The following is a 27282-nucleotide window of genomic DNA, read 5'->3' on the forward strand; positions in this document are numbered from 1 at the left end:
TCTTCAATGAAAAGAATCCATTCCTGGGTGGAATCCCCGCCCACACAGGAGGAGCAGAGGGCTTCAATTCCCGCCTTAGGCAGGTGAGCAGTCTTTCCTGCCGGCTTTAAGCCGTGCTAGTGGGCAGAGCGCCGTCGGCCTCGCCAGTCAGGAAAGCGGAAGGGGACCCCGCCCCCTACGTGCTTGGATGGGCGGGGCCGGTGGACTAGGCGTGAGTTGATTGGTCACGGGGCGGGGCGCGCCGGCTTGGCTCCTCCCTCGCACTAGCCGGGATCCCGGGTGGAGTGACTGGAGAGAGTCCCCGCCGCTCCTGCTGCCTCCCAGCGATGGCGCCGCGCGGCCGCGCCCAGTCCGCTGCCTGCCGGCCGGTACCCACCGCCCTCCGCCGGCCGCTCAGTTGGTGAGCGCGGTGGGTCGGAGGGAGCGGCTGGACGCTGCCCGCGACGGGGACCATGAGGAGCCACCAGACGCGTGGGGCTGAGCGCGGGAGCAGCCGCGGCACCTGCTGAGGGGAGAGGGAGCGGCCCGGCGCGGCTGGGGCGGCGGCGGCGGCGGCTCGCGGGCGCCTCGGCCATGTCGCTGCTCTGCGTGCGCGGTGAGTGCGCCGTGTGTGTGTGTGTGTGTGTGTGTGAGTGTGAGTGTGAGTGAGGGGGCGGGGGTCGCCGCCCCGGCGGGGCCGGGACACTTTCCATGGGCGCCCGGCTACCTCTTTCAAACTTCACTGCCCTTCCGTGCCTCGAAGGACGTGTACAATACACTCCTTTTTCGGAAGAGTTCTTTCCATTCTTATTTTCCTCCCTGCTCCCGCGAGGGACTGCTTGCTGCCTGCCCAGTCCGGTTGCCCGTGACCCTGTGGTTGGCTGGCAGGCCCAGATCGTTGTCGGTGGTGACCGGGCCGTCCGGTAGAGAAAGTGGACGGGCCAGGAGACCGCAGATGGTGCCTTTCAGTAGTGGGCAGCCGCCGATTGTTTTCTTCCTCCTGCCCCCGCTGCCACAGCCGCAGGTTCTTAGGTCGCCCTTTGAGCGCGCGGTGGTCCAGCGGTCACATCCCTCTCTTCCACTGCGTTCTTGGCCTCGGCCCCTTTTCATTGCTCGTCCTGCCCCTGTGCCTTCCCTGGAAGGCTAACCTGTAGCCAGTCAAGGCTAAGATTATGACCATTTCCGACTCGCAGTGGCGTGTTTTCTTTCTTCTCTCCTTTCTGAGCAGAGTATAAGAAGAGGTCTGCTTTTTTACTTTTAACTTCCACCATAGTAACTCAAGGTGTGAAGAACCTTTATTGCTTTTTATTGAGAACGCTTGGCCCATCCAAGAAGCTTTGTTAAGACAAACGCCCTGGAATCAATGTAAGATGATTGAGGGGCGGGGGGGGGGGGCCCCTGTAACCTACTGGTGTTTGTATCTCAGTTCCCACCTAGTAGAAGGTCGATGCAAAGACTGATTTTAGAGAGCCTCTCATTATTAGAATCACATGAATCTTGATTTTAGGAACTTCTGTTTACAACCTATCATCATCCAGTGTTGATCGAGAATGGGATAAGATGGCTGAAGAGAGAGAATTTATCCACAAGAGCCTTCTTGAGTGCCTTTTCCTGACACCTTTCACTAGATTGAGTTGGAGCTTCCTCTTGACTTGAGGGATTAGAAGCATTGTTGCTTGTGTGATCTCTCTGACTCCAGTGTTTCCCCCAGCTGCTCAGACAGGAACTGCTGTGCACTGTTCTCGTCCACCCTTTTGTTAAATCTGTATTAACCTAAAATAGATTTGATTATTTCCGGAGCTTACGGAGACACACAGAATTTTCCCCCTTGATGGTTGATTTATTTTTCATTATTGAAAATTTTGCTTTGCTGTTGGTAAGAGTTTTTCTCTCGGCAGCTGGGGGATCTATTCATTCCTTTAGATCCCTGCTGCTGAGTAGTAGGATTTGGGAGAGGCTGGGCTTTGCAAGGTCTCTCGGACAGCTCGCTAATTCTCTAGTACCACAGAGCATTACAGAGCTAGCTCTTATGAAAGACTCTTCAGGCAGGAGCAGTCTTAAGCTAGAAATTCCTACTTAATTGAATTTGAAGAACTTCAGGGAAGGGCTGCTACAGTTTCCATTAGTTCTAATGTTAGACAGCTTTCCTTGTCTAGAAATTCTGTTATTTAGCTAACCACTTTTTCTTTCAATACTACATTAGTCCGGTTTCTCCTCTGTGGAATCTGACAGACCATTGTCTTTAGAGATGATTAACTATGCTTCCCTTCATGTAAGTACCTGTATTAAATAACGAGCTATTCACCCTGCAAAACCGTAGAGAAATTGATAAAATCAATTCTTCTAAAATGGTATTTCTGGCATCATATGTTGGCAGGAGGAATGACACTCATATTCTGGAAGAAGCCTGTGTAGTGACAAAGTATAACAACTCAATTTCAATTTCTCATGTAGATAAATTTCAAAAATTAAGTTAAATTAATGCAGAAACCATTATTAATTCAATCTCCACAAACCTTCTTAATTTAAGAAGGTAATTCCCCAGTATAAACCTTTTATTATGCCTTATTGCCTTTCGGTTAAAAGATACAATATTCTTACTTCTGCTTCCCCGTACTGGCTCTATATTCGCATATACCCTTATGCAGATACTTGCTCTAGAGCTAATGTTGTTAGTTGTCGTCTCTGCACTTTTCTGCACTTCTGTCCCTGAAGCACTCTTTCTATATATTGTCTGTGTGTAAAATATATTCTTCTTTCCCCAGCTTACATGCTACTTTATTTGTTGACAACATCTTTCAATTCATTAGTGCTCAGTGTTACTTTTCTTTTTAAAAAAATTAATATTTAATCTTTTATTTTTAAACCTTAGAAGCACTACCCATTATGACTTATGGTAACCCAGATGAAGATGGCAATGATAGCACTGGTCAGATCATAATTGGAGTCTTGTATTCAGTTCAGAGTGGTTTTTTTATTATTAAAATATCATTTTATTGGGAGCTCTTACAGCTCTTATAACAATCCATACATCAGTTGTATCAAGCACATTTGTACATATGTTGACATCACTTTCTAAACATTTCATTTCTATTGAGCCCTTGGTATCAGCTCCTCTTTTTTCTCTCCTTCCCCCACATCCCCACCCTTGATAAATTATAAATTATTATTACTTTTATATCTTACACTGTGCATTGTCTCCCTTTACCCACATTTCTGTTGCTTGTCCCTGAGGGTGGGTGGTGGTGATGGTTATATATGTCCATCATTATGATGGGTTCCTCCTTTCTCCCTCTTTCTCCCTCACCTTCCCCCTACCCTCATGGTGTTGCTACTCCCATTATTGTTCTTGAGGGGTTTATCTGTCCTGGATTCCATGTGTTGAGAGCTTTTATCTGTGCCAGTGTACATGTTCCAGTCTAGCCGAATTTGTAAGGTAGAACTGGGGTCATGATGGTGGGGTGGAGGTGGGGAACATTAAAGAACTGAAGGAATGTTGTGTTTTCGTCAGTGTTATTCTGCACCCTGGCTGGCTCGTCCCTTCCTTGTGACCCTTCTGTGAAGGATGTCCTATTGTCTACAGATAGACTTTGGGTCTCCATTCGGGCCCCCTTCATTCACATTGTTATGATTGTTCATTTTGAATCTTCTGATGTTTGATACTTGATCCCGCCAACACCTCATAATCACACAGGCTGGTGTACTTCTTCCATGTGGGCTGTGCTGCGTCCCTGATAGATGGCTGCTTGTTTACTTTCAAGCCTTTAAGACCTCAGATGCTATATCTTCTAGTATAGCTGGGCACCATCAGCTTTCTTCACCACATTAGCTGATTACCCATTTTGACCTCAGCGATTGTGTCAGGATGCTGAGCATCACAGTCATGTGGAATGCCAGGTTATTAGAGCAAAGTGTTCTTGGGTTGAGGGAGGATTTGAGTAGAAGCCCATTGTCCATTTGCTACCTTGATACTTAACATATAAATATATGTACATAGACCTATATCCCTATCATTATATATTAATATATTTACATATATAAATGCTTATATTTATACCTCTATAAACATCGTTTGTCTCTTAGTTCTTCCCACTATTTCCTTTTACTTTCCTCCTGTCCCACTATCATGTTTGATCTTCATTCAGCTCTTAGTAATTCCTCTCGGCTACATTGGCCTTGATCAAACCCCACAGTTCGGAGTATTTTAAGAGGCATATTGGAAAACAAGATTATGTTCAGAGGAGGTCAGCTCACATAATGAGTGCAGAAACTCTTGGAGGGCCATGGGAGGCTTAGTAATGAGAAGATTTAGGAAGCAGAGTGTCCTAATATACGCAGGTTACTTAAAGAATAGTCATGTGGAAGACAAATCCTCTTTCTGTAGTACCATAGGGAAGCACTGGGACCAGAGGACCAATGACTGATAATGGGAGGGAATGAGGTTTTAGCTTAACAGGCTAAAGAACCTTAAATTGAGTGTTGTTCTGAACAAATGGAATGGATTGCTTATTTAGGAAGTTCATTCTTTGAATTATCACACTTCCAGGAGAGATTGAATGAGTGTCAAGGGTAGGGGTCCTCAAACTTTTTAAACATGGGGCCAGTTAACTGTCCCTCAGACCCATTGGAGGGCCGGACTATAGTTTTTTAAAATAACTATGAAAAAATTCCTATGCATGCCGCACATATCTTATTTTGAAGTGAAAAAACAAATGGGGACAAAAACACCCAGCGGACCAGATAAATGTCCTCAGTAGGCCACATGTGGCCCGCGGGCCATAGTTTAAGGACACCTGGTCAAGGGTATTGTAAAGGGTTATCTAAATTGCATCCAATGTGTTGTTAGGTTTCAAGAATTTTAAGAAATCACTCTTGTATAATAGATTTCATTTAGACCTTCTTGAAATCTTTGGGAGCAGCTTCTTTATACTTACACCATACCCACTACTGTTGATCCTTCTACCTACACCATACCCACTGCTGTTGTTCCTTCTACCTACACCATACCCACGGCTGTTGTTCCTTCTACCTACACCGTACCCACTGCTGTTGATCCTTCTACCTACACCGTACCTACTGCTGTTGATCCTTCTACCTACACCGTACCCACTGCTGTTGTTCCTTCTACCTACACCATACCCACTGCTGTTGATCCTTCTACCTACACCGTACCCACTGCTGTTGATCCTTCTACCTACACCGTACCTACTGCTGTTGATCCTTCTACCTACACCATACCCACTGCTGTTGATCCTTTTTTAAAATAAAATTGTTTTATTAGGGGCTCACACAACTCTTATCACAATCCATACATACATCAATTGTGTAAAACACATTCATTGCCCTCATCATTCTCAAAACATTTGCTCTCCACTTAAACCCCTGGCATCCGCTCCTCATTTTTTCCCCTCCCTCCCTGCTCCCCCATTCCCTGTTGGTCCTTATAGCTATACCATACCCACTGCTGTTGGCACACTCCAGCTCATAGCTTCCAACTCAAGTGGAAGTGGAACTGCCCCACAGGACTTCTGAAACTGTAAATCTGTAGGGAAGCAGATTGCATATTTAAAAAACATTTTATTAGGGGCTCATACAACTCATCACAATCCATGCATATACATACATCAATTGTATAAAGCACATCCGTACATTCTTTTCCCTAATCATTTTTTTTTCTTTTCTTTTTTTACATTTTATTAGGGGCTCTTACAACTCTTATCACAATCCACACATCTACATATATCAATTGTATAAAGCACATCCATACATTCTTTGCCCTAATCACTCTCAAAGCATTTGCTCTCCACTTAAGCCCTCTGCATCAGGTCCTCTTTTTTTTTTTTTCCCCTCCCTCCCGCAGATTGCATTTTTCTCCCATGGCACAACCAGTGGCTTTTTTCCCCACCAACCTTTTGGGTAGCTTTCCAACATGTAATGCACTGCACCACCCAGATGCCATATATGAATATATAGGCCCCACAATGAAGTGTACACAATAGTCTTTATCTTGAGAAAAAGAAAACAACATAAACCCTAAACAATGCCAGATCTACTTGGAACATTTTTCTCTTAGTTCATGTGGATCTACATCGTTCTTTTCGATGGTTGCAGACTGTTCCTTAGGTGAGTGTACCTGCTGTAGCCAGTTTCATATCCATAGGCACTCATGATTTTTCCCCCTTTTTCTTTTTTTTATGCTCTTGTTAGACCCTCGGGGCCTCCTTATCTTTTTTTTTTTAATTTTAACAATTTATTAGGGGCTCATACAATTCTTACCACAGTTCATACATATACATACATCAATTGTATAAAGCACATCTGTACAGTCTTTGCCCTAATCATTTTTTTCTCCTCTTCTCTTTTTTTACATTTTATTAGGGACTCATACAACTCTTATCACCATCCATACATATACATACATCAATTGTATAAAGCACATCCATACATTCCCTGCCCCAATCATTCTCAAGGCATTTGCTCTCCACTTAAGCCCCTTGCATCAGGTCCTCTTTTTTTTTTTCCCCTCCCTCCCCTTTCCCCCCTCCCTCATGTGCCCTTGGTAATTTATACATCGTTATTTTGTCATATCTTGCCCTATCCGGAGTCTCCCTTCCCCCCTTCTCTGCTGTCCCTCTCCCAGGGAAGAGGTCACATGTGGATCCTTGTAATCAGTTCCCCCTTTCCAACCCACTCACCCTCCACTCTCCCAGCATCATCCCTCACACCCTTGGTCCTGAAGGTATCATCCACCCTGGATTCCCTGTACCTCCAGCCTTCATATGTACCAGTGTACAGCCTCTGTCCTATCCAGGCCTGCAAGGTAGAATTCGGATCATGGTAGTTGGGGGGTCCCCCTTTTTCTTATTAAAAAAATGTTGCAGTGAATATTCTTACAACTGGGCTTTTGTTTTATGTTTGGAAATCACCACTTAGCTTTCCACCCGGACTTTGTGTGGTTGGCTCATTGCTGTTTTCGTTGACATAACTATATCAGCTGGGCTCATAGAGCAAATGCCTCAGCAGCTCTCAGTAGAATCCTTTATTAGGGTCAAGCCCTTCACCAATAGGCAATACTTTATGCCTCTCCAAAAGACCAAAGACCTATGAATTTTTCTTTTTTGTATTAAATTTTTTTCCTATATTGAATTTAACTTCAAGATTTGAAGTGTAAACCCATCAGATGCTCCTCAAGAAAAAGATGAGGCTGCCTGCTCCCATAATGATTTACAGCTTGGAAATTGTGTAGAGTTACTGTGAGTTGTATTGACATAATGGTAGTGGGTTTGGTTAAATTAAAAAAATTTATATTGAACATAGTGTTTCTAAAACTAAACACTAGTGATGGGAACTGAACCAAGTAATTTGCCTTTAAGAAGCACATTGTAGGCTTGAAGATAAACACGCGGCCATCTAGCTCAGAAGCAACAAAGTCCACATGGAAGAAGCACACCAGCTTGTGTGATCATGTGGTCCCGAAGGGATCAGTTATCAGGCATCAAAGAACAAAAAATCATATCATTGGCTGCACACCTCCATGATACGATTGCCGAAGACAAACGGGTGCATAAGCAAATGTGGCGAAGAAAGCTGATGGTGCCCGGCTATCAAAAGAGATAGTGTCTGGGATCTTAAAGGCTTGAAGGTGAACAAGCGGCCATCTAGCTCAGAAGCAACAAAGCCCACATGGAAGAAGCACACCAGCCTGTGCGATCACGAGGTGCCAAAGGGACCAGGTATAAGGCATCATCCAAAAAAATACCATAGTGAATGAAGGGGGAAGTGCAGAGTGGAGACCCAAAGCCCATTTGTCGGCCACTGGAGATTCCCTCACAGAGGGGTTTAGGGGAGGAGATAAGTCAGTCAGGGTGCGATGTAGTACCGATGAAGAATACAGCTTTCCCCCAGATCCTGGTTGCTTCCTCCCCCCAACTACCGTGATCTGAATTCTACCTTGCAAGACTGGATAGAGCAGAGGTTATATACTGGTGCATATAGGAGCTGGAGGCACAGGGAATCCAGGGTGGATGATACCATCAGGACCAGGGGTGTGAGGGATGACACTGGGAGAGTAGAGGGTGAGTGGGTTGGAAATGGGGAACCGATTACAAGGATCTACATGTGACCTCCTCCCTAGGAGTCGGACAGCAGAGAAGGGGGTGACTGGAGACTCCGGATAGGGCAAGATATGACAAAATAACAATCTATAAATTATCAAGGGCTCATGAGGGAGGGGGGAGCGGGTAGGGGGGGGGAAAGAGGACCTGATGCAAAGGGCTTAAGTGGAGAGCAAAGGCTTTGAAAATGATTAGGGCAAAGAATGTACAGATGTGCTTTATCCAATTGATGTATGTATATGTATGGATTGTGATAAGAGTTGTATGAGTCCCTAATAAAATGTTAAAAAAAAAGAACATGCTCTAAAATTGATTATGGCAGTGATTGTACAACTCTTCTTGATACTATCCAACTATTGAATTATATGATGTGTGGATGAAGTGCTAATAAACTATTTTAAAAGAAAAAGAAGAAATGATAAGCTAATTACAATGAGTAGGAGAAGAAAATTCTGAAATTGATTGTAGTGATGTGTGTTAGTCTGGGTACTTTAGAGAAACAATCCACAGAATGTACAAATGGGCTTTATACAATTGATGTATGTATGGATTGTGATAAGAGTTGTATGAGCCCCCAGTAAAATGATTGAATAATAAAAAAAAGACGCACATTGTAATTTACCATTTCTAATCAACCATCTAATTAACTGGCTACTACTAGGCAACTCAAGGGGCCATGGTGGCACTCTGGGTTAGATGTTGGACTGCTAACCACAGGGTCAGTGGTTCAAACCTACCAGCCACTCCACAGCATGAGGTGAGTCCAAATGGACTCTATGGCAATGTTTTTTATTTGTTTGCTTTTTACTGGACTGTTCCGAAGGAAAATGTTCATGGCTCAAGTATTTGTAGGATATTTAACATTGTGGTGTGAGTCTAGTCCAAGAAGACTTCAAGGGTATATTTTGGTGGATTGCCATTACAACAAGTAGAAATGCCAAGTCTTTCAGAATATTCAGGCCTAAGAAGGCTGAGTTGCTTTAGTACTTATATATCTCATTTTTTTCTCCAATATTAATGAATGTCAACTGTCTCAGCCAACTCTTGCTGCTGGGTTTCTATGACATCATGCACCTAGTAGTTCCTGCCTTGACAAGCATAGTGGCTGCAGGAAGTTCATTGTGACTTGTCTGAGCCAAGTAGTAGTAAGGGGAAAGGACCAAGTTCCTTTGCTATGACTGGCTATTGTCATAACGGTTTTCTTTTTTATATACAGCGTATTGCATTCTTTCTTAGTTTCTGAAGGTGGGATTTCTAGAAGTTAGGCTTTTTAGGCCAATTTTGAATTTTTATCCTACTCTACTTATGCTGTGTACTTCAGACTTTGATATGTGAGTTTGTTTAAAGTTTAGACTGTGTATCAGTAAATATTTGAGAACCTTCTCTGTACCTGGTTATGATACAAATCTGTATAAGAGATGAGAGCGTATGGAATCTAGATAGGTTTAAAAATGTCTCCTTATACAAACTAGTTGTTGTTGAGTTGTTTCTGACTCGTGTCAGTCCATGAATTCCAGAGTAGAATTGTGCTCCATGGCGTTTTCAGCGACTGTGATCTTTCAGAAGTAGGGCACCAGGCCTTTTTTCTGAGTGCCTCTGGGTGGATTTGAACCACCTTTTGGTCAGTAATCAAGAGTTTAACGGTTTGTACTACCCAAGAGAACCCATAATCTATAAAGACTATTAGATTTGATTTGGGATTAACAGAATAAATTAAGCTTCCCCTGGAATGGGAAAATATGGAGCTTTTTAACCTTTAAAGCAAGTTTATATTTATTTACCTTCTATTGAACTATTTTTATTAAAGATCAGAGGAAATTTCCTACTTGTATATTTAAAAATTGATCTGTGACATAATACATAAAGGCACACATCTTCAGTGTATGGATCACCAAAGGATCATAAAGTGAACACACTTATGTGACCACAACGCAGGGCAAGCTCACCTGATCCTTTTTTCTAACCAGATGATTTTAAAGCAATTCTCAGACAGCATATCACTTCCCCTGTAAGCACTTCAGTTTATAGAAATAGTTTTATCCCCTGTAAGTCTATTTTTTTTAAATTAAAAGATCATTTTATTGGGGGCTCTTTCAGTTTATAGCAATCCATATATCAATTTTATTAAGCATATTTGTACATGTTTCCATCATTATTTTCTTAAAATCATTTTATTGGGGGAGCATACAACTCTTATCACAATCCACACATACATCAATTGTATAAAGCACATTTGTATATTTGTTACCCTCATTATTCTCAAAACATTTGCTCTCTACTCCCTCTATCATTATTTTCTAAACATTTACTTTCTATTTGAGCCCTTAGAATCAGCTCCTTGTTTTTCCCTCCCTTCCCCATTCCACCTTCATGACCCCTTGATAAATGATAAATTATCATTATTTTCATATCTTACACTGATCACTGTCTCCCTCCCCCCATGGTTCACCTGATCCTTTTAAATCATTGCCCCCTTTCTCTTGCTCCAAGGTAACCACTATCCTGACACCAATAGCATAAATTAGTTATTCCTGGTTTTAAACTTTCTGTAAGTGGAATTCTACAGAATATATTCCTTTGGGGTTGTCTTTCTTTATATAACATTATGATTGACAAATGTTTCTGCTTGATGCATGTAGCAATAGTTCATTTTGATTGCTATATAGTATTTAATTGTATGAACCCTAGTTTATTAGCCTTTGCTAGACTTTTTTATCCATCTTGAGCTATAATTTATATACTACTGTGAGCATTCTTATACATGATACTATATGATACATGTACAGACTCGGGATTCAATTTTCTGTGTCATACATAGATTATGTGTAAACTAAACTCTGTTGGTAATGAGAAAACTGTTTCTATATAACAGATAAGAGTATTGTATCAGTATTTGTAATTTTTTTAAGAGAATTGATCTCAGCATTTGGTCAGGGTATGAAGCCACATCATGGGCATTAAAATAATCTTTTTTACATGTTAATCCTGCAGGCTTGAAATTTATGCTGAAATGATTTCTCACATCTAAGATTAACACTCGTAGCTATCATTTTATTTAAAGCAATATGGAGGGCATATTTATGATGCTGACATCTGGGCCTGAGGTAGTGACATTATATACTTTTAAAAAGAAATACCATTTTTCTAAAGTTATTAATGAATTCAGCAAGCATTTATCAACTTTCTATATGAGGGGTACTCAAAAAAGCTGGATTTTTTTCAAAGCTATGTATTTAAATTTTTTTATAAAACAACCTTATCACCTTCAAAGGTACTCTCCATTACACTTAATACATTTGTCAAATCTGCAATTCCATTCTTGGAAACATTTTTTAAACTCATCTGTTTGAATGGCTAACAGCACCTCCCTCGTATTTTTTATTCACCTCTTCTACATGGTAAAATCACTGTCCTTTCATGTTCTTCCTCATTCTTGGAAACAAAAGGAGTCACACGGAGCAAGGTCAGGTGAGTCAGGTGCATGGGGCAGGAGAGACATGCTGTTCTTTTTGTCCCAAACTGCCACACTGATGGGCTGTGTGAGCAGGTGCATTATCATGGTGGCAAAACCAGTCCCCTGTCTGCCACAGATCAGGCCCCTCCCTTTTTAAAAAAAAACATTTTATTAGGGGCTCATACAACTCTTATCACAATCCATACATATACATTACATCAATTGTACAAAGCACATCTGTACATTCTTTGCCCTAATCATTTTCAAAGCATTTGCTCTCCACTTAAGCCCTTTGCATCAGGTCCTCTTTTTTTCCCCTCCCTCCCTGCTCCCCCCTCCCTCATGAGCCCTTGATAATTTATAGATTATTATTTTGTCATATCTTGCCCTATCTGGTGTCTTCCTTCACCCCCTTCTCTGTTGTCCGTCCCCCAGGGAGGAGGTCACATCTAGATCCTTGTAATCGGTTCCCCCAGGCCTTTTTTGTTGCACACTGTTAGCAGTCTTTTCAGAACCTCTGCATAGAAAGCTTGATTAACAGTCTGACCTAGTAGAATATACTCCAAATGTACTAGCCCCCTCACATCAACAAAACAAATGAGCATCATCTTGATCTTTGATTTCACTTGATGAGCTTTTTTTGGGTGTGAGGTGATGATGATGTTTTCTACTGGCCTGACTGATGTTGGTATTTGCTTTTGGGGTCAGAATAGCACCATGTCTCGTCACCAGTAATGACCCTGGAAAAAATGCCTGGGTCCCTTTGGAGCTGTTCTTTCAAAGCACGGCATGTTTCCTCTCAGTGCTCTTTTTCCTGGTCATCAGAACCTGAGGCACAAATTTCACAGTGACCCTCCTCTTTCCCAAATCGTTTGTTAAAATTCACTGAACTGAGCTCAAAGATACTCTCCACTTTAGTGGTTCATTGTGGGTCTTAGAGCACAAGTGCATGAATTTTGTCAACATTTTCATCCTTTCGGGAAGTTGATGGAGATCCAGAATAAGGTTTGTCATCAATCAACTTTTACTATTTGCCCCCCTGTGCATGCCCAGCCTTCCCCCACTGGCAAGGATGGGCCACAAGAGTTCAACTTAAGAGAGAATTTAATGACTTTCCAATCAGTGGTTAACTTTGAGGGTTGGGGCCCTGGGGTCTGGCTCCAGGCCAGGCCAATCCCTGCTTTGAGGGGACAGGGCCTGAGGAAGGCCTGGGTGCTGCCAGGCTGAGGCAATGTGGACTGGCTGGTACTCCTGGCAAGGAGACCTCAGTGAGGAATCCCGAGGCTCCTCGGGTGAAGGGCCGGGCTGCAGCTGTCCACCTTTGTGGTTGTGTTCCAGATGGGGAAACTGAGGCCAGGCAGTGGGCTTGGAAGGGGGTGGGTGAGCACGCTGTGGAGTAGGTTTCCATTTTGACCATGGTGATGTTTAGTTGGGGGGTAGGCGTGGACTTCCTCTAATGCTTCATCCTATGGGGGACTCAGTGTGCGCTGGCTTCCAGGACTACACAGCCTGGGGGCTCCAGGCCAGCATCCATCCATTTGACACCGGGTCCATCCAACCCCGCTGTCTCACCGAGCATCATCTCCTCGTCTTCTGTCTGGGGTCAGCTTGTTCTACAGCCACGGCTGGCACCCGGTACTTCAAATGGGAGATTTAAGTGTCCCAGCCAAGGGCACTGCCATTGATGTAGGTGACCCGGAACTGAGGAAGTTCACCAGGTGGGCAGGGGACCAAACGCACCAGTCAGCCTTGTAGAATTCTCAGAACTTGTCACAAAGCTCCTGGTGGCTCTCTTCCAGCGTCTGGCACTCCCCCCAGCCAAGACCCAAGTAGTCCCATACACCTAACAAGGGTGAGGCCACCGGCTGGTCCAGGAGGACCTTTCTGAGGATGGTTGGAAGACTGCGGAGGCCCAAGGCAGGGAGCAGGCGGTCCAGCGAGAGGTACCAGTAGTGCAGGAAGGGCCCACACTGCAGCCCATGGCAATCATGCTTGCGGAGTGCCACAGGTGGAACCTCTGGCCAGACCTGGAGCGGATTTCCCAGGGCTGGCATGCGCTATCCCCGGCGCCATGAATATGCCTGCAGCCTGGCGTGTTAGTGATGAGCAGGGCTGGGCCCTGGAATAGCGGGCTTTTCCACTGCACATAGGCTGCGCACCCAGCGCAAGATGCCATCGCCACACCAGACGCAAGAACCTGGGAGCCGACCTCAATATGCTGTGCAGACCCATCGCAAGTCACCTCATTGGACTCTCACCTTTTTGAAACAAGAAAACCACTTGTACACTTGAGTTTTCCCCATAGCGCTGTCCTCGTAGGCTGTGTTCAACATCACAGCAGTTTTTGCCACATTTTTCCGAGCAGGAAACAAAATTTCACAGCTGCACTCTGTTCTCTTAAATCAGCCATCACAAAAAACGAGGTTCTAGTGAAACTGCTTTTATGAAAAAAATTCACTGTGTCCAGAGAGAACCTTCTCAGGTGATGCCACTGGGTGTGCTAACTCAGAGTGAGTTGCTCAGTGCCCGCTTAGCAGGGAAAATTTGTACTACGAAAGCTCCCTTTTCTGTTTTTTTGGGTTTGTTTTTTTTGATACCTCCTCATATGCCAGACTCCCTTAGGAGTACATTGGGAGTATAGTGGTGAAGAAGACAGATATGATCTCTACCTTCACAGAACTTGTCAGTAATTCAGGCTAATAAAACCAAGTTGAAAATATGGAAAAGTTCAAAAACTAAAATTACTTATAATCTCATCCCTTGATGTTACTCTCGATCTTTTATTTTTAATATTTTTATTATGGTGAATTAAAAACATACAAAAGATTATTAACAGATGACCCTGCAAGCTCCTTTTGCTCCTTCAACACTCATTAGCTCATGACCAATCTAGTTTCTTCAATAACTTCTTCCAGCCTTCCCCATTCTGCAGTATTTTGAGGTACATGTAACCATCATATCATATTAAAAATATTTAATCCCATCAAATATGCAGCCCATGTTTGAATTTCCAATTGATCCATAAATGTCAAACTTTTAAAATGATTTTAATTTTAAAATGATTTTAATGATTTGTTTGAATGAGGACCAAAAGAAGGTCTCCATGTTTTGAGTGTGTGGCACAACCTGTTTATCACTTCTAAATTTTTTCCTTCTCAAATATACACCAATCCAATAGTTTATATGTTTAGTGACCTTGATTACGTTCTTCGAGTTGTGCAAACATTTTTATTCTCTTTTTCTGAATCATTCCTCCCCCATTAATATAAACTCACACTTCCCCTAAGGTTCCTATGTAATCTTTCAAGATGATGTTATAAATTCCATCTCATGTACATAGTTCTTTTTTTTGTACATAATTCTTAAAACAGCATAACTCACAAGGTAAATTTAAATTTTTTAAGAGGACGAGCAGGGCACGCACCGGCCCCTGGTGCCCACCCACTATCCCCCTCCCCACCCCCGCCAGAGAGCTGACCAGCTCCCCAGACCTCGGCAGGATGACAGAGAAGCTGAAGACAACAAAGATCATCTTTGTGGTGGGCAGGCCTGGCTCCGGAAAGGGCACTCAGTGTGAGAAGATTGTTCAGAAGTACGGCTACACCCACCTCTCCACTGGGGACCTGCTGCGGGTTGAGGTCAGCTCAGGCTCGGCCAGGGGCAAGATGCTGTCAGAGATCATGGAGAAGGGGCAGCTGGTGCCCTTGGAGACAGTGTTGGACATGCTCCGGACGCCATGTTGGCCAAAGTGGACATTTCCAAAGGCTTCCTGATCGACGGCTACCGGAGGGAGGTGCAGCAGGGGAAAGAGTTTGAGAAGCAGATCGCACAGCCCACGCTGCTGCTGTATGTGGACGCGGGTGCCGAGACCATGACCCAGCGGCTCCAGAAGCGTGGCGAGACCAGCGGGTGTGTGGACGACAATGAGGAAACCATCAAGAGCCGGCTGCAGACCTACTACAAGGCCTCGGAGCCCGTCATTGACTTCTACGAGAAGCGAGGCATCATGCGCAAGGTCAATGCCAAAGGCTCCGTGGACAGTGTTTTCTCCCAGTTCTACACCCATCTGGACACCCTGAAATAGTAAGGTCTGGAGTCTCCCCTGCTCAGAGTCCCCACCCAGCCCTGTCTTGACTACAAGCTATTCTGGCCCCGGGCGGGCACCTCCACCCTCCCAGGAACTCAGACAGAGGAAGCTCTCTTATCCTGTTTTCATGGACAGCAGAGCACTAAAGGAATTTGCAAGGACAAAAAAAAAATTGTTTAAGCTAAACTATTCTTTGGTTTTAAGACGATATCAGGGAATATTTTTTGGTTTAAGGTTTAAAGATCTCAGGGGTTCACAGAAAGTCTACAGCCCATGAAAATTTGAAATTCTGTTTTGCATTTCCTTCCCTTTGGCCAGTATTCTATGGTGTCGTCTATCAAAGTGTTTAGTGATGGTAGCTGGGCACCATCTAGCTCTGGTCTGATGACCGAGGAGCAAGGAGACCATTGTACATGGATAAAAGGAGGTAATGCATCCTTATAGTAGTTTCACAAGCTTTGTGTGTGTGCGCGCGCGAGTGTGTGTATGCGTGCTGGTGTGTGCCTCATGTTGATTCCAATTCATAGTGAGCTATCAGAGAACTACCTGTGGTGGTTACACAATCTTTTATCAATTTGAGAGGATTAAGAATGAAGGGATGGAGTGTAGCCTGTCAATCAGGTCGCAGCTTGATGACCTCATTTGGAGGTGCTAAAGAGATAAATAGTTCACTGGAGGCAGGACAAAAATTCACTCCCTGTGAGACATGTTGTTGAGAAGACACTTGGAGAGAGGCTGATGCAGCCAGAACCCGGAGCTGGAAGAACCACGTGGATATCCATCCTAGTACTGAGATGCTTCTACTGCCACTGGATCCACAAGACTTCCCATTCACTGGCCTGTGATCCTCCTGCATTCAATGTCATTGCATGAGTCTGAAGAGGAATTTATAGATCAGTATCAGACATATGGGTTAATATTGGACTTATGGACTTGATCTGGACTGGGCTGGGTTATATATAAAGCTCTTTCTTATACACATGTGAGTCTCTGTGGATTTGTTTCTGTAGTCTACCTGGACTAACTCACAGTCCTACAGTGTTTCCAAAGCCACCACTCATCTTCAGTTTGTATGTTACTATGGTTCTGGGAGCACTGCCATTCTTGTTTTAATTGCCAACAGGGGCATTCATGGTCAATAGGTTTCAGCAGAACTTCCAAACTAAGACAGACTGGGGAAAAGGACCCAGTGATCTTGCTGAAAAAACATGGCCAGTGAAAACCTTATGAATAGCAGCATTGCCTACTATCATTCCAGAAGATGAACCCTTCTGGTCGAAAAGCACTTAAAATACGACTGCGAAACAGCTGTCTCTTCAGAGATGAGTTAACGACATGGATGGAGTAAAGCTTTCAGGATCTTCATTTGCTGATGTGGCATGATTCAAAATGAGAAGACAACAGCTGCAAACACCTTTTAGTAGGAACAAAGAATATACAAAGTATGAATGTAGAAAAACTGGAAGTTATTAAAAATGAACCATTTGAAGATAAATATATCCTAGGCATTAATGAGCTGAAATGGATAAGTATCGACCATTTTGAAGCAGACAGTCATGATTTACTATGCCAGGAATGACAGAATAATGGTGTAATATTCATTATCAAAAGGAACACTTCAAGATCTATACTGCAGTACAATGTTGTCAGTAATAAACTAACATCCATATGAAGATTGGCTAATACAACTATTATTCAAAACTACACACCAACTAATGGCAAAGATGAAGAAGTTGGGATTTTTCACAACTGCTGCATTCTAAAGTTGATCAAAATGTGCAATCTGATAGATATCGGTGATTGCAATGGGAAAATTGGCATTGAAAGATTGGTAGTTGCAAAATGTAGCCTTGGTAATAGAAATCATGCTGGTGATGACATGTTAGAATATTCCAAGACCAATGGTTTATTCATTGCTAATATTCCCTTTCATTTTAAATGACCTTTGTGGACCTTATAGGAGCCAGATTGATTACATCTGTGGAAAAAGACAATAGAGAAGCATAATATCATCAACCAGAACAAGACTAGGGGCTGATTGCTGAACAGACCATCAATTGTTCCTATGCAAGTGGAAGCTGAAGAAAGTGAAATCCATGAGCCAAAATATGATCTTGTGCATATCCCACCTGAATTCAGAGACCATCTCAAGAATAGCTTTGATGCATTGAACACTACTGACAGAGACGATGGATGTCATACATAAAGAAAGCAAAATGTCATTAAAGAGAAAGAAAAGTGGTAGAAGAAATCTGGAACTTACTTTTGAATGTGACGTGGCTAGAGTGACTGGAAGAAATGAAGTAAAAGAGATGAACAAAAAATTTCAAAGGGCAGCTTGAGAAAACTGAATGAAATATATTAAAATGTGCACAGACTGGGGGTTAGAAAGCCAAAAGGAAAGAACCAATGTACATATCTCAAGCTGAAAGAACTGATGAGGAAATTCAGGTCTTGAGCTGCAACATTGACTCTATAGACAAAATATTGAACCATGCAGGAATCATCAAAATATGAGATACAAGGAATATACATAGTCAATGTACCTGAAGTATTGGTCATTGTTCAACCATTTTAGGAGGTAGTGTATGATAAAAAACAAACAACTGATGGTATTGAAGGAGGAAGTTCAAGATGCACCAAAGGAAAATAAAAAGATGCACTGAAGGTATAGGTAAAAAACAAAGCTTCAGTAATTGACAGACTGCCAATTGAGATGTTTCCATAAATGGATGATGTGTTAGACCAGGTTGACTAGAGAAACAAATCCAGGGACACTCATGTAAGTATAAGAAAGAGTTTTAAAGAAAGTCCATATCGAGTCCATAAGTTCAATATTGGCCCATAAGTCCGATATTAGCCCATGAATTCCTCTTCAAACTCATGCAGCACATGCAATGATGTCAAATGCACGAAGATCGCAGACCGGTGGTGGGTGGAAATCCTGTGGTCCAGGGCTCTGGCTGCTGTCAGTGTGGCTTCATGTGGCTTGTCAACAAGAATGTGTAGAAGAGAGAGAATGTGGTCCAGCCTCCTGTGAGTTATTTATCTCCCTTGAGCTTCCAAATAGGGTCATCAAGCTGCAACCTGATTGACAGACTAAACTCCACCCCTTCACTCTTAATACCATCAAGTTGACAGGAGATTATGTAAAGACCACAGATGCAGTGCTGGAAGTGCTCACTTATTTATGCCTAGCTACCTGGCCACTGATCTGAAGAAACTCCTATTTGTGCCAATTCCCAAGAAAGGTGATTGAAAAGCATGAAGAAAATTTTGAGCAATATTATTAATATCACCTACAAGTAAAATTTTGCTGAATAGAATGCAGAAATTGTCACAGCATCATGGAATTGCTAAAAATTCAAGCCAGATAAGAAGAGGATGTAGGGTGAGGGATATCATTGCTGGTGTCAGGTGGATGTTGGATAAAAGCAGAGAATCCAGGAAGATGTTTACCTGTATTTTGTTGGCTGTGCAAAGGCATTCACTTGTGCATCGAATTATGGATAACACTGAGAAGAATGGGGAATTCAGAACACTTGATATTACTTACTCAAATGGAACCAGTATATAGACCATGTGGCAGTTAAACAGAAAGGGGATACTGCTTAGTTTAAAATCAAGAAAGGTGTGTGCCAAGGTTGTATCCTTACTCATCATATTTATTCAATTTGTAGGCTTAGGAGATAATTTCAGAAGTTGGAATATATGAATAAAATGGATAGATTCCCTCAGGATTGGAGGAAGAGTCATTAACAACCTCTGATATGCACACGATACAACTTGGTTTGCTGAAAGGAAAGAAGACTTGAAGCACTTACTGATAAAGATCAAATACTTCAGTTTGCAATATGGATTACAACTCAATGTCTAAAGAAAACAAAAATCCTTACAACTTGATCAATAGACAACCTGATAAATGAAAAAGAAAATTGATCTTGTCAAAGACTTACTTGGACCCACAGTCGATGCTCAGTCAAGAAATCAAATGACATACTGTTGGTCAAATCTCTCGTCCAAGATCTCTTTAAAGTGTCAAAGAGCAAAAAGGTCACTTTGAAGATAAAAGTCTACCTGACCCAAGCCATGGTGTTTTTAATTGTCTCCTGTGCCTCTGAAAGCCGGACAGTTCATAAAGAAGAACACAAGAGAATTGAGACATTTGAATTACGGTGTCAAATATTAAATATACCATGGACTTCCAAAAGAATGAACAAAGATTTCTTGGAAAAAGTTTAACCAAGGTATTCCTTAGGAGCAAGAATGGTGAGACTTTATCTCATGTACTCTGGACATGTTATCAGGAGATAGTCCCTGGCAAAGGACAGCATGCTTGGTGAAGTAGAGGGTCAGTGAAAAAGAGAAAGACCTAAGAGATGGGGTGACACAGTGGCTGTAACAGTGGGTTCAGAGATAGCATGATTATGAGGCTGGTATAGGAATGAATAATGTTTTGTTCTAGGCCTGCCATGAGTCCAAACTGTTCCGAAGGCATCTCACAGCATTGTTCTTTCCTGAAGTGGACAGCCATCTTTCTTCCTGATGGCCTTGAACACTGACCTTCTGGCTAGCAGCTGTGTACTTAGCCACTGAGGCACCAGGGCTTATATTTCTTCTGAATTAGTAGTTAGGTCGGATTGTCTTTTATTTTTGTGAGGGCTACTTCATCATAGTGTTGACTCTTCATCAGAAGGCTCAGAATGACTGGTTGTCTTTTTTTCCCCTTGTGATATTAGTGGCTTTTGACTCTTAATCCTTAGTTTCTCAATTTCTTAGGGGCCTAGAAGTAGTGATATTTTAATTAAAACATTTATTTATTAACTGAAATATGGTAATAATTTTTTCTTCTCATCTATCATTTAGCTATTCCACGGTACAGTTCTCACAGAAAAATTAGAATAAGTTACTTGATTCTTTCTGCTTATTTGTACCTTTTCAAATCATGACTTGATCCCTTAGCATTTTCCAACAGTGACTGGTGACAGTATTATTTTCAGTATCATTGTGCAGTCATTGGTTTGATAAATCCTTTTATTGGGGGGCTCTTACACCTCTTATAACAATTCATATTATCAGTTATATCAAGCATATTTATACATATGTTGCCATCATTAATTTCAACATACTTTTTGTTTAAGCTTTGGTATCAGCTCCTCTTTTTTCCCCACCCTCCCCCACCTCCCACCCTCATGGACCACTCATAAATTATAAATTGTTATTATATTCATACCTTACACCGTCTGCTGTCTCCCTTCATCCACATTATTGTTATTCGTCCCCCTGGAGATGGGGGGAGCAGTTATATGTTATTGTAGTTGGTTCTCCATTTCTCCCCCTTTCCCCCCACACCTTCTCCCTGAGAGCTGGTTTGAGCCTATTTGATTTGCTTCAATCCGTGTGGCTGTTATATACACAAATCGACCCTCTTGGGGTCATCTAAAAGTCTCTTGGTGTTACTATTTTGATGGACTGTATATCTTTCCAGCCTTGCCCTTCATCCTGTAGCCTGCTGTTTAGTGGCCACCACTCCCACCTTTTATTTTTCCATTTTCACTCCATTTTTACGTGCCAAGGATTCTTTAAAACTTAATTTGGAAATGATTTCAACCCTACAGAACAATTGCAAACATAGAAATACTACAAAAAACAATTATTTGATAGTAAGTCACACACATAATGTTTCTCTATCCTCTAAGTACCTCTAAGTATATGCACGAGATCTGGACTTGTAGCAAAAAAAACTCTTTGACTTACCCTCCTGTGGACTGGGAAGAATATAAAGCAGGGTAAAGAGTAGAGTGGGGCAATTAAAGTGTTTGCAGCCTGAAGGGAAGTGATCTGTAGAGAAGGGAAAAGCTGAGATGAGAGTAGGAGAGAGAATTTAACTTCTCTGTAATGTAGGATACAAAGTTATCAGCTGATAGTGAGGTGGGTATGATGATTTAGAAGCTTGAGCAGCGTGCTAAAGGGTTTATTTATTATTCCAAATAACTATGCCTATGGTAGGCATTGGGAGCAGAATAGTGAGAGAGGGAGAGAGAGCGCGCAAGCGAGTCCCCTGCTCTCTTGGTAGTTCTATAGATTAGTGAGGGAGCAAGAGACATATAACTAAATAAAAACTGCAACCAGGAAAAACTATCATTTTGATTTGTGTATAAAGGAGAGTCAAGTTTCTGAGATCTTGTGATAGGAACAGGCTACTTAGGTCAGAAAAGCCTTCCTTCCTAAAATGAAGATTTCAAAGAAATGGAGGCCTTAACCAGACAAAAGAAGAATATTTTAGGCAGAAGAAACACCATGTACAAAGGCCTTGTGGTGAGGAGTAGCAGCTGAAAGAAGGCAAGTATATCTCGAATGCAAACAGGAAAAACGTGGATCAAAGACGAAGCTGGAGAGTTAAGCAGGACCCAACTATAGGGCCCTATAGGCCTAAGGAAGGAGCCCGACAGGCACAGTGGCTAAGCTCGTTGCTACCAACTGGCAGTTCAAACCCGCCAAGGGCTCCACAGATCTGGCTGGTGGTCTGCTTTCATAAAGACTACAGCCCAGAAGGCCCTCCTCGGCTGCATGGTTTTTCTCTGAGTGGAAAACTGACTTGAAGGCAAATGACAACTACAAGAGGCCATATTAGGAGTGAAAGTTCAAATAAGTACATGGGGGGGATGGGAGGAGGAGGGGGTAGGGGTTTGTAAACTGAAAGCACTAGATTTGAAATTAAGTTTAATTCTTTTTCTATGAAGACTTTTGGCAAGCCTGAACTACTAAATTATAATTTAAAAATGGAATGTTTTTTAATTAATTAAGTTATTTATTTTTTAAATGGAATGTTTTTATCTGTTCCATGTACCTCATAAAATTGTTTTAAATTTCAGTCTAAATGAGAGCATGTGTGGTAAAGTTCCTTTGTAAGGTATACCCATTAGAATTGTTCAAAATTAAACTCTAAATGAGATCACATGTGATGAAATTCCTTTGTAAAGTGAACTATTGGATAATTCCGCCCCCTGTAGAAGCCTAAGTATTTTGAAAATTACATAGAGGATGTGATCAGTTTTATAATCATTTATGAACACAATTATAGGTGAGGCATTGAACTGCCACCTGGAAACAGGAATGAGGTCACACTCAGTCGGAATTGATTGGATGATAGTGAATTTTGGAAGAAATGGGCAATGCCCTAAGGAAATTGAGAGCTGGGAGGGGCAGACAGCTATGTGTATAACTAAATATGATGCAAGACAGTTAATTTCTAAAGTGGAGGTGAAGATAGAAGGAGGTGCAGAAGTAGATAGGAAACAAAGATGAACAACTTCAGGGAAATGATAACTTTGGTTTTGGACATGTGTAGCCAGCAGTCCATGTTAAGAGATCTGGGTTAGAAGTATAGATTTGGCCCTGTGTGTGTGTGAACTTGTTACATGCAAGAGTGGAGGCACGATAAACATTTGCTCATCATCTTTGGGCTAGGAGCGGACTGCTACCCTCAAGGCTGACCAGCCACCCTGAGGGAGAACAGTGAGGATTTCTGCTCCTAGAAGGATGCAGTCTTGGAGGTGCTAGGGAGCAGTTTTCCTCCATCTCGTAGTGTTGCTATGAGTTAAAATCAATTTGATGGCTGTAGGCTGGTTTGTTATCATCATCACCAGAGACCGCATTTAATTTATTATAAGAAGCCTTAGTTTTATTAATATACTTAATCATTTTATGTATGATTAAAACTGAGGTGGGCCAGGTCATTGAGAACACAGTTTGATTTCAGAGTTGTTAAAATGTGAGACAATGTCCCATCATCTTAGAATCATTGAAATACTAAAGCTAACATTTAGTGAGTCTTTATTCTATGCCAAACTCTCTGCTAATAAAGAGATAAGTTTTAATCATTTAGTTCTTTTAATAACCTTGCTTGTTTACCTGCCCACTGCCCTTGAGCTAATTCCAATTCATAGGGACCCTACAGGATGAGAAGAATGCCCCAGAGGGGTTCAAGACTGTAAATCTGAATGGAAACAAACCAACTCGTCTTCTGTGGAGCAGCTGGTGTGTGTGAACTGCCAACCTTTTGGTTAGCAGCCTAGTGCTTAACCCACTGTGTCACCAAGACACCTTGTTGTTAATGTACCTTCTCATGAAGGAACTAGATCCACAGAAATTAGTACTTTTACATGTTATAAAGCAGCATTTAGTTTTACTGTCTTCCTCTCAACTAAAAATACATAGTAACATAAGGTGGTGTCTTTGAGCAGGAAATGAAATCTTATTTTACAAGTAGTTCTTAGGGACGGCGGCTTTGTAAATCAGCCTTCCTATAACTGTGGGTTTGTTTGTTTAGGACATATTTATGGGCTGCATTATAGTTGGTGTTTTATAGATTGGAAAGTTCATTATGGTTACAGTTTGGTAGTCTTTGCAGGAGTAGTGAATTATTTACTGTGCTTCCTCTAGCCCAGCAGTTCTCAACCTGTGGGTCATGACCCCTTTGGGGGTTGGATGACCCTTTCACAGGGGTCGTCCGATTCATAACAGTAGCAAAATTACAGTGATGAAGTAGCAAGGGAAATAATGTTATGGTTGGGAGGTCACCACAACATGAGGAACGGTATTAAAGGGTTGTGGCATTAGGAAGGTTGAGAACCACCGCTTGAGCCAAAATTTCTAACTTCTACCAAATGACCTTTTTCTGTGTGGATCTAGTAAAAAGGTGGAGAGGAAGATACAGACAGAATTCACCTGTGAGTAATTGTGAAATGCTTTCCTGTTGTGTATAAAGTGAACCCCCTGAGAAGCAGAAGGAGGGATCTCATTACCAGCAAGAGCCCTGTGTGGAGTGAGTCCTCTGGACCCGAGATCCGAGCACAGTGAACCTCCTGGGCCCAGAAGACAGCTGTAACACCAGAGAACAGCAGTAGAACCAGAAGTCAGAGTGTGGAACAGAGGGTGGAATTCCCACACAAAAATTAAAACTGGATGCTCTGAGGCAGAAGGCTGGCTTGTGGAGTGGGTGCCTCTGGGAACTTAACTGGGGAAGCTGGGCTGGCTGACCTACTGTATATACTCGTGTATAAGCTGAGTTTTCCAGCACAAAAAATGTGCTGGAAAACTGGGGTTTGGCTTATACATGGGTCAGTGGTACCTCAGCGAGGTGTAACATTTCGTGGGTGATTGCCATTTCTCCGCTGTTCATTCAAAGCTTCGCTGACACAGCAGGGCTTTGAATGTTTGTTTACTCACATCTAACCAATCAGAGCCGTCCTATGACATGGACGGCTCCAATTCGCAGAATCAACCGTAGTGATTCACTTATGCCGGCAGCTGAACTGGTAAGGATGTGTCTGTGGCTGTGCTCTGTCTCTCTCCTCTGGTCTCTGTGTTAATTCACATCCTGTATCCCCCGCCCACACAGACTCCCCCCCCCCCCCCCCCCCGCCCAAGCTAACATGTCACGGGAGGGGGGGCATTACCATGAAAATTCTTTTTCAAAGTCTTGTTGTTTTATCCTATTACAAATGGATACTCTTGAACCAAAACAAAAACACTGGTCATATGAGGCTGGTTTCAAAATGACGGTTGTGTCAAGAGTCAAAGAGAGCAATAACAGTATTGCAAGTAGAGAATTCTGTGTTGACAAAAAGCTACTGAGGGAAAGGCGGAAAATGAAGGTTGACTTGGAACACATTCCAAAAGCTAAAAAAGCTCGTCATGGTTTAGCGTCTTTTTATGGGGTTCTAGAGAGTGAATTGCATAAATGGGTTATGGAGTATCGTCAAAATGGTTACTGCGTAACATGCATGGGAATCCGCATACGTGCTCTACAAATGGCTAAGGATGACAAATATAAAGCACCAGGCATTGAAAAATTTGCTGCATCAGCAGGATGGTGTACCGCTTCATGAATAGGTTTGGCCTACTATGAGACGAAGAACAAAGATTTCCCAGAAATTTCCACAAGACCTTGAAGAAAAAATTGTCGTTTCAGTCATTTATTATAAAACAAAGAAGGATTTATAAATATGACCTGGCAGATATTGGGAATATGGATGAAACTGCCATGATTTTTGATCTTCCAAGCAACAGAACTGTGGCAAGTTTAGGAGAAAAAAACATTTTTCTCAAAACCACAGGAAATGAAAAAAAAAACCACTTTACAGTTCTATCATGTTTGGCTAATGGAACTAAGCTAATGGAATAATGATAGGTCATTATTTTTCAAAGAAAACCTTGCCTATACAGATCAATTTTCCACCAAGAATAATTAGTGTGTGTGCACATGTTAAAGGTTGGATGGATAAAGACGGAACAAAAAAATGGCTGGAAGAAATTTGGAACCGACGACCAGGAGCAGCCTTAAAGAAAAAGCCATCGTTACTTGTTTGGGATATGTTCAGAGCCCACCTATCAGATGACATAAAAAAATTGGCAAGATCTAGTAAAGTTACTTTAGCCGTTATTCCAGGTGGGCTTATATCTGTACTGCAGCCTCTGGATGCATCTTTGAATAAGCCTTTTAAAGATTGTGTGTGAAGGATGTGGCATGAATGGATGTCATCTGGTCGAGCCCGACTAACAAAAGGAGGAAATCTCATGAAGCCTGACATAGAGTTAATAGCAAAGTGGGTTCGAGATGCATGGGAAGATATTCCAGAAGACATGGTGCGACGTGCCTTCCAGAAATGTAGTATTAGTAATGCTATGGATGGCAGTGAAGACTGTGCTTTGTATGAAAATGACAGCAGTGATGGTGATGACGGCGATCTCAGTGAGGACAGCGTCTATGATGACCTCACACCAGCGGAAGCTCTGCACTAGGTTACGGATGATGCTGAGGAATCCAGTTTTGAAGGATTTTAACTTTTCACATTTTAGCTTGGTTGCTGATTGAGCTCAGGGAATAGTACTCTTAAGGTATCATTGTTGATAACTTGTTTTTATTGAACCTATTTTCTACTTACTGTGCTGGTTTACTGATGTTAAATGACTTGTCCTTTTATTTATTTTTTTATTTAAAATAAATATTTAAATACATTACCCCACTGATGTCTCAATTTTTAGTAATTTTATTTTCATTTGTTTTGATTATTGAAACTCACCAATAGCTTCTGCATTTTATACTCGAGTCAATCAGTTTTTCTTGTTTCCCAGGTGAAAATTAGGTACCTCAGCTTATACTCGGGTCGGCTTATATTCGAGTATATACGGTAAGTTAGCCGAGCTATATTGCCTTCGGGCTGAGGTTTACTGGAGTGGGGTACTTCTGGGCACTTGATTCAGGTTTGCTGACCCACAGAGCTTGAGCTAAATGCTTTCAGGTTGAGGTTTACAGTGGAATGGTATGCCCCTTTAGTCACTTATTAGCATACCTGAAAGAACTTTGTAACATGTCCTGATAAACAACTCAACCCTGAGCATTTCTCACTTACTTAATAAACCATTTGATCAGGAATTTTGTCTGAGTTCTGTGTAGCCATTTCAATGGATATTAGAACATACAGAGATCGAGAACACTCAGATAACATAGGCTTCACAATATTTTTGTTCCCCCTGAGAGAATATGTAGCATAAAAGAAAATCCAGGACTTTTGGATTCAGTAGAACTTTGTTTTGATTCTACCAGGTAATGACTAAACTTTTATCCTTGTTTAAGACTCTTC

At 42.1% G+C, this 27282-nt stretch overlaps 1 protein-coding gene and 2 pseudogenes across 2 annotated transcripts in view; 2 read left to right on the top strand and 1 right to left on the bottom strand.

Annotated features, from left to right (window-relative positions):
* Positions 1-278: 278 nt before the first annotated feature.
* Positions 279-27282, top strand: part of UNC13B (unc-13 homolog B) — a 208662-nt gene continuing 181658 nt past the window's right edge. For both annotated transcript variants that reach the window (XM_075560089.1, XM_075560090.1), the window contains exon 1: positions 279-595. In XM_075560089.1, the coding sequence (XP_075416204.1) occupies positions 574-595 (22 nt within the window). In that variant the 5' untranslated portion in view covers positions 279-573. The remainder of the gene's footprint in view (positions 596-27282) is intronic.
* Positions 13126-13723, bottom strand: LOC142460174 (mpv17-like protein 2 pseudogene; annotated as a pseudogene).
* Positions 15048-15631, top strand: LOC142457863 (adenylate kinase isoenzyme 1 pseudogene; annotated as a pseudogene).

The sequence above is a fragment of the Tenrec ecaudatus genome, chromosome 10 (assembly GCF_050624435.1).
Source record: "Tenrec ecaudatus isolate mTenEca1 chromosome 10, mTenEca1.hap1, whole genome shotgun sequence".
Classification (NCBI taxonomy): domain Eukaryota; kingdom Metazoa; phylum Chordata; class Mammalia; order Afrosoricida; family Tenrecidae; genus Tenrec; species Tenrec ecaudatus.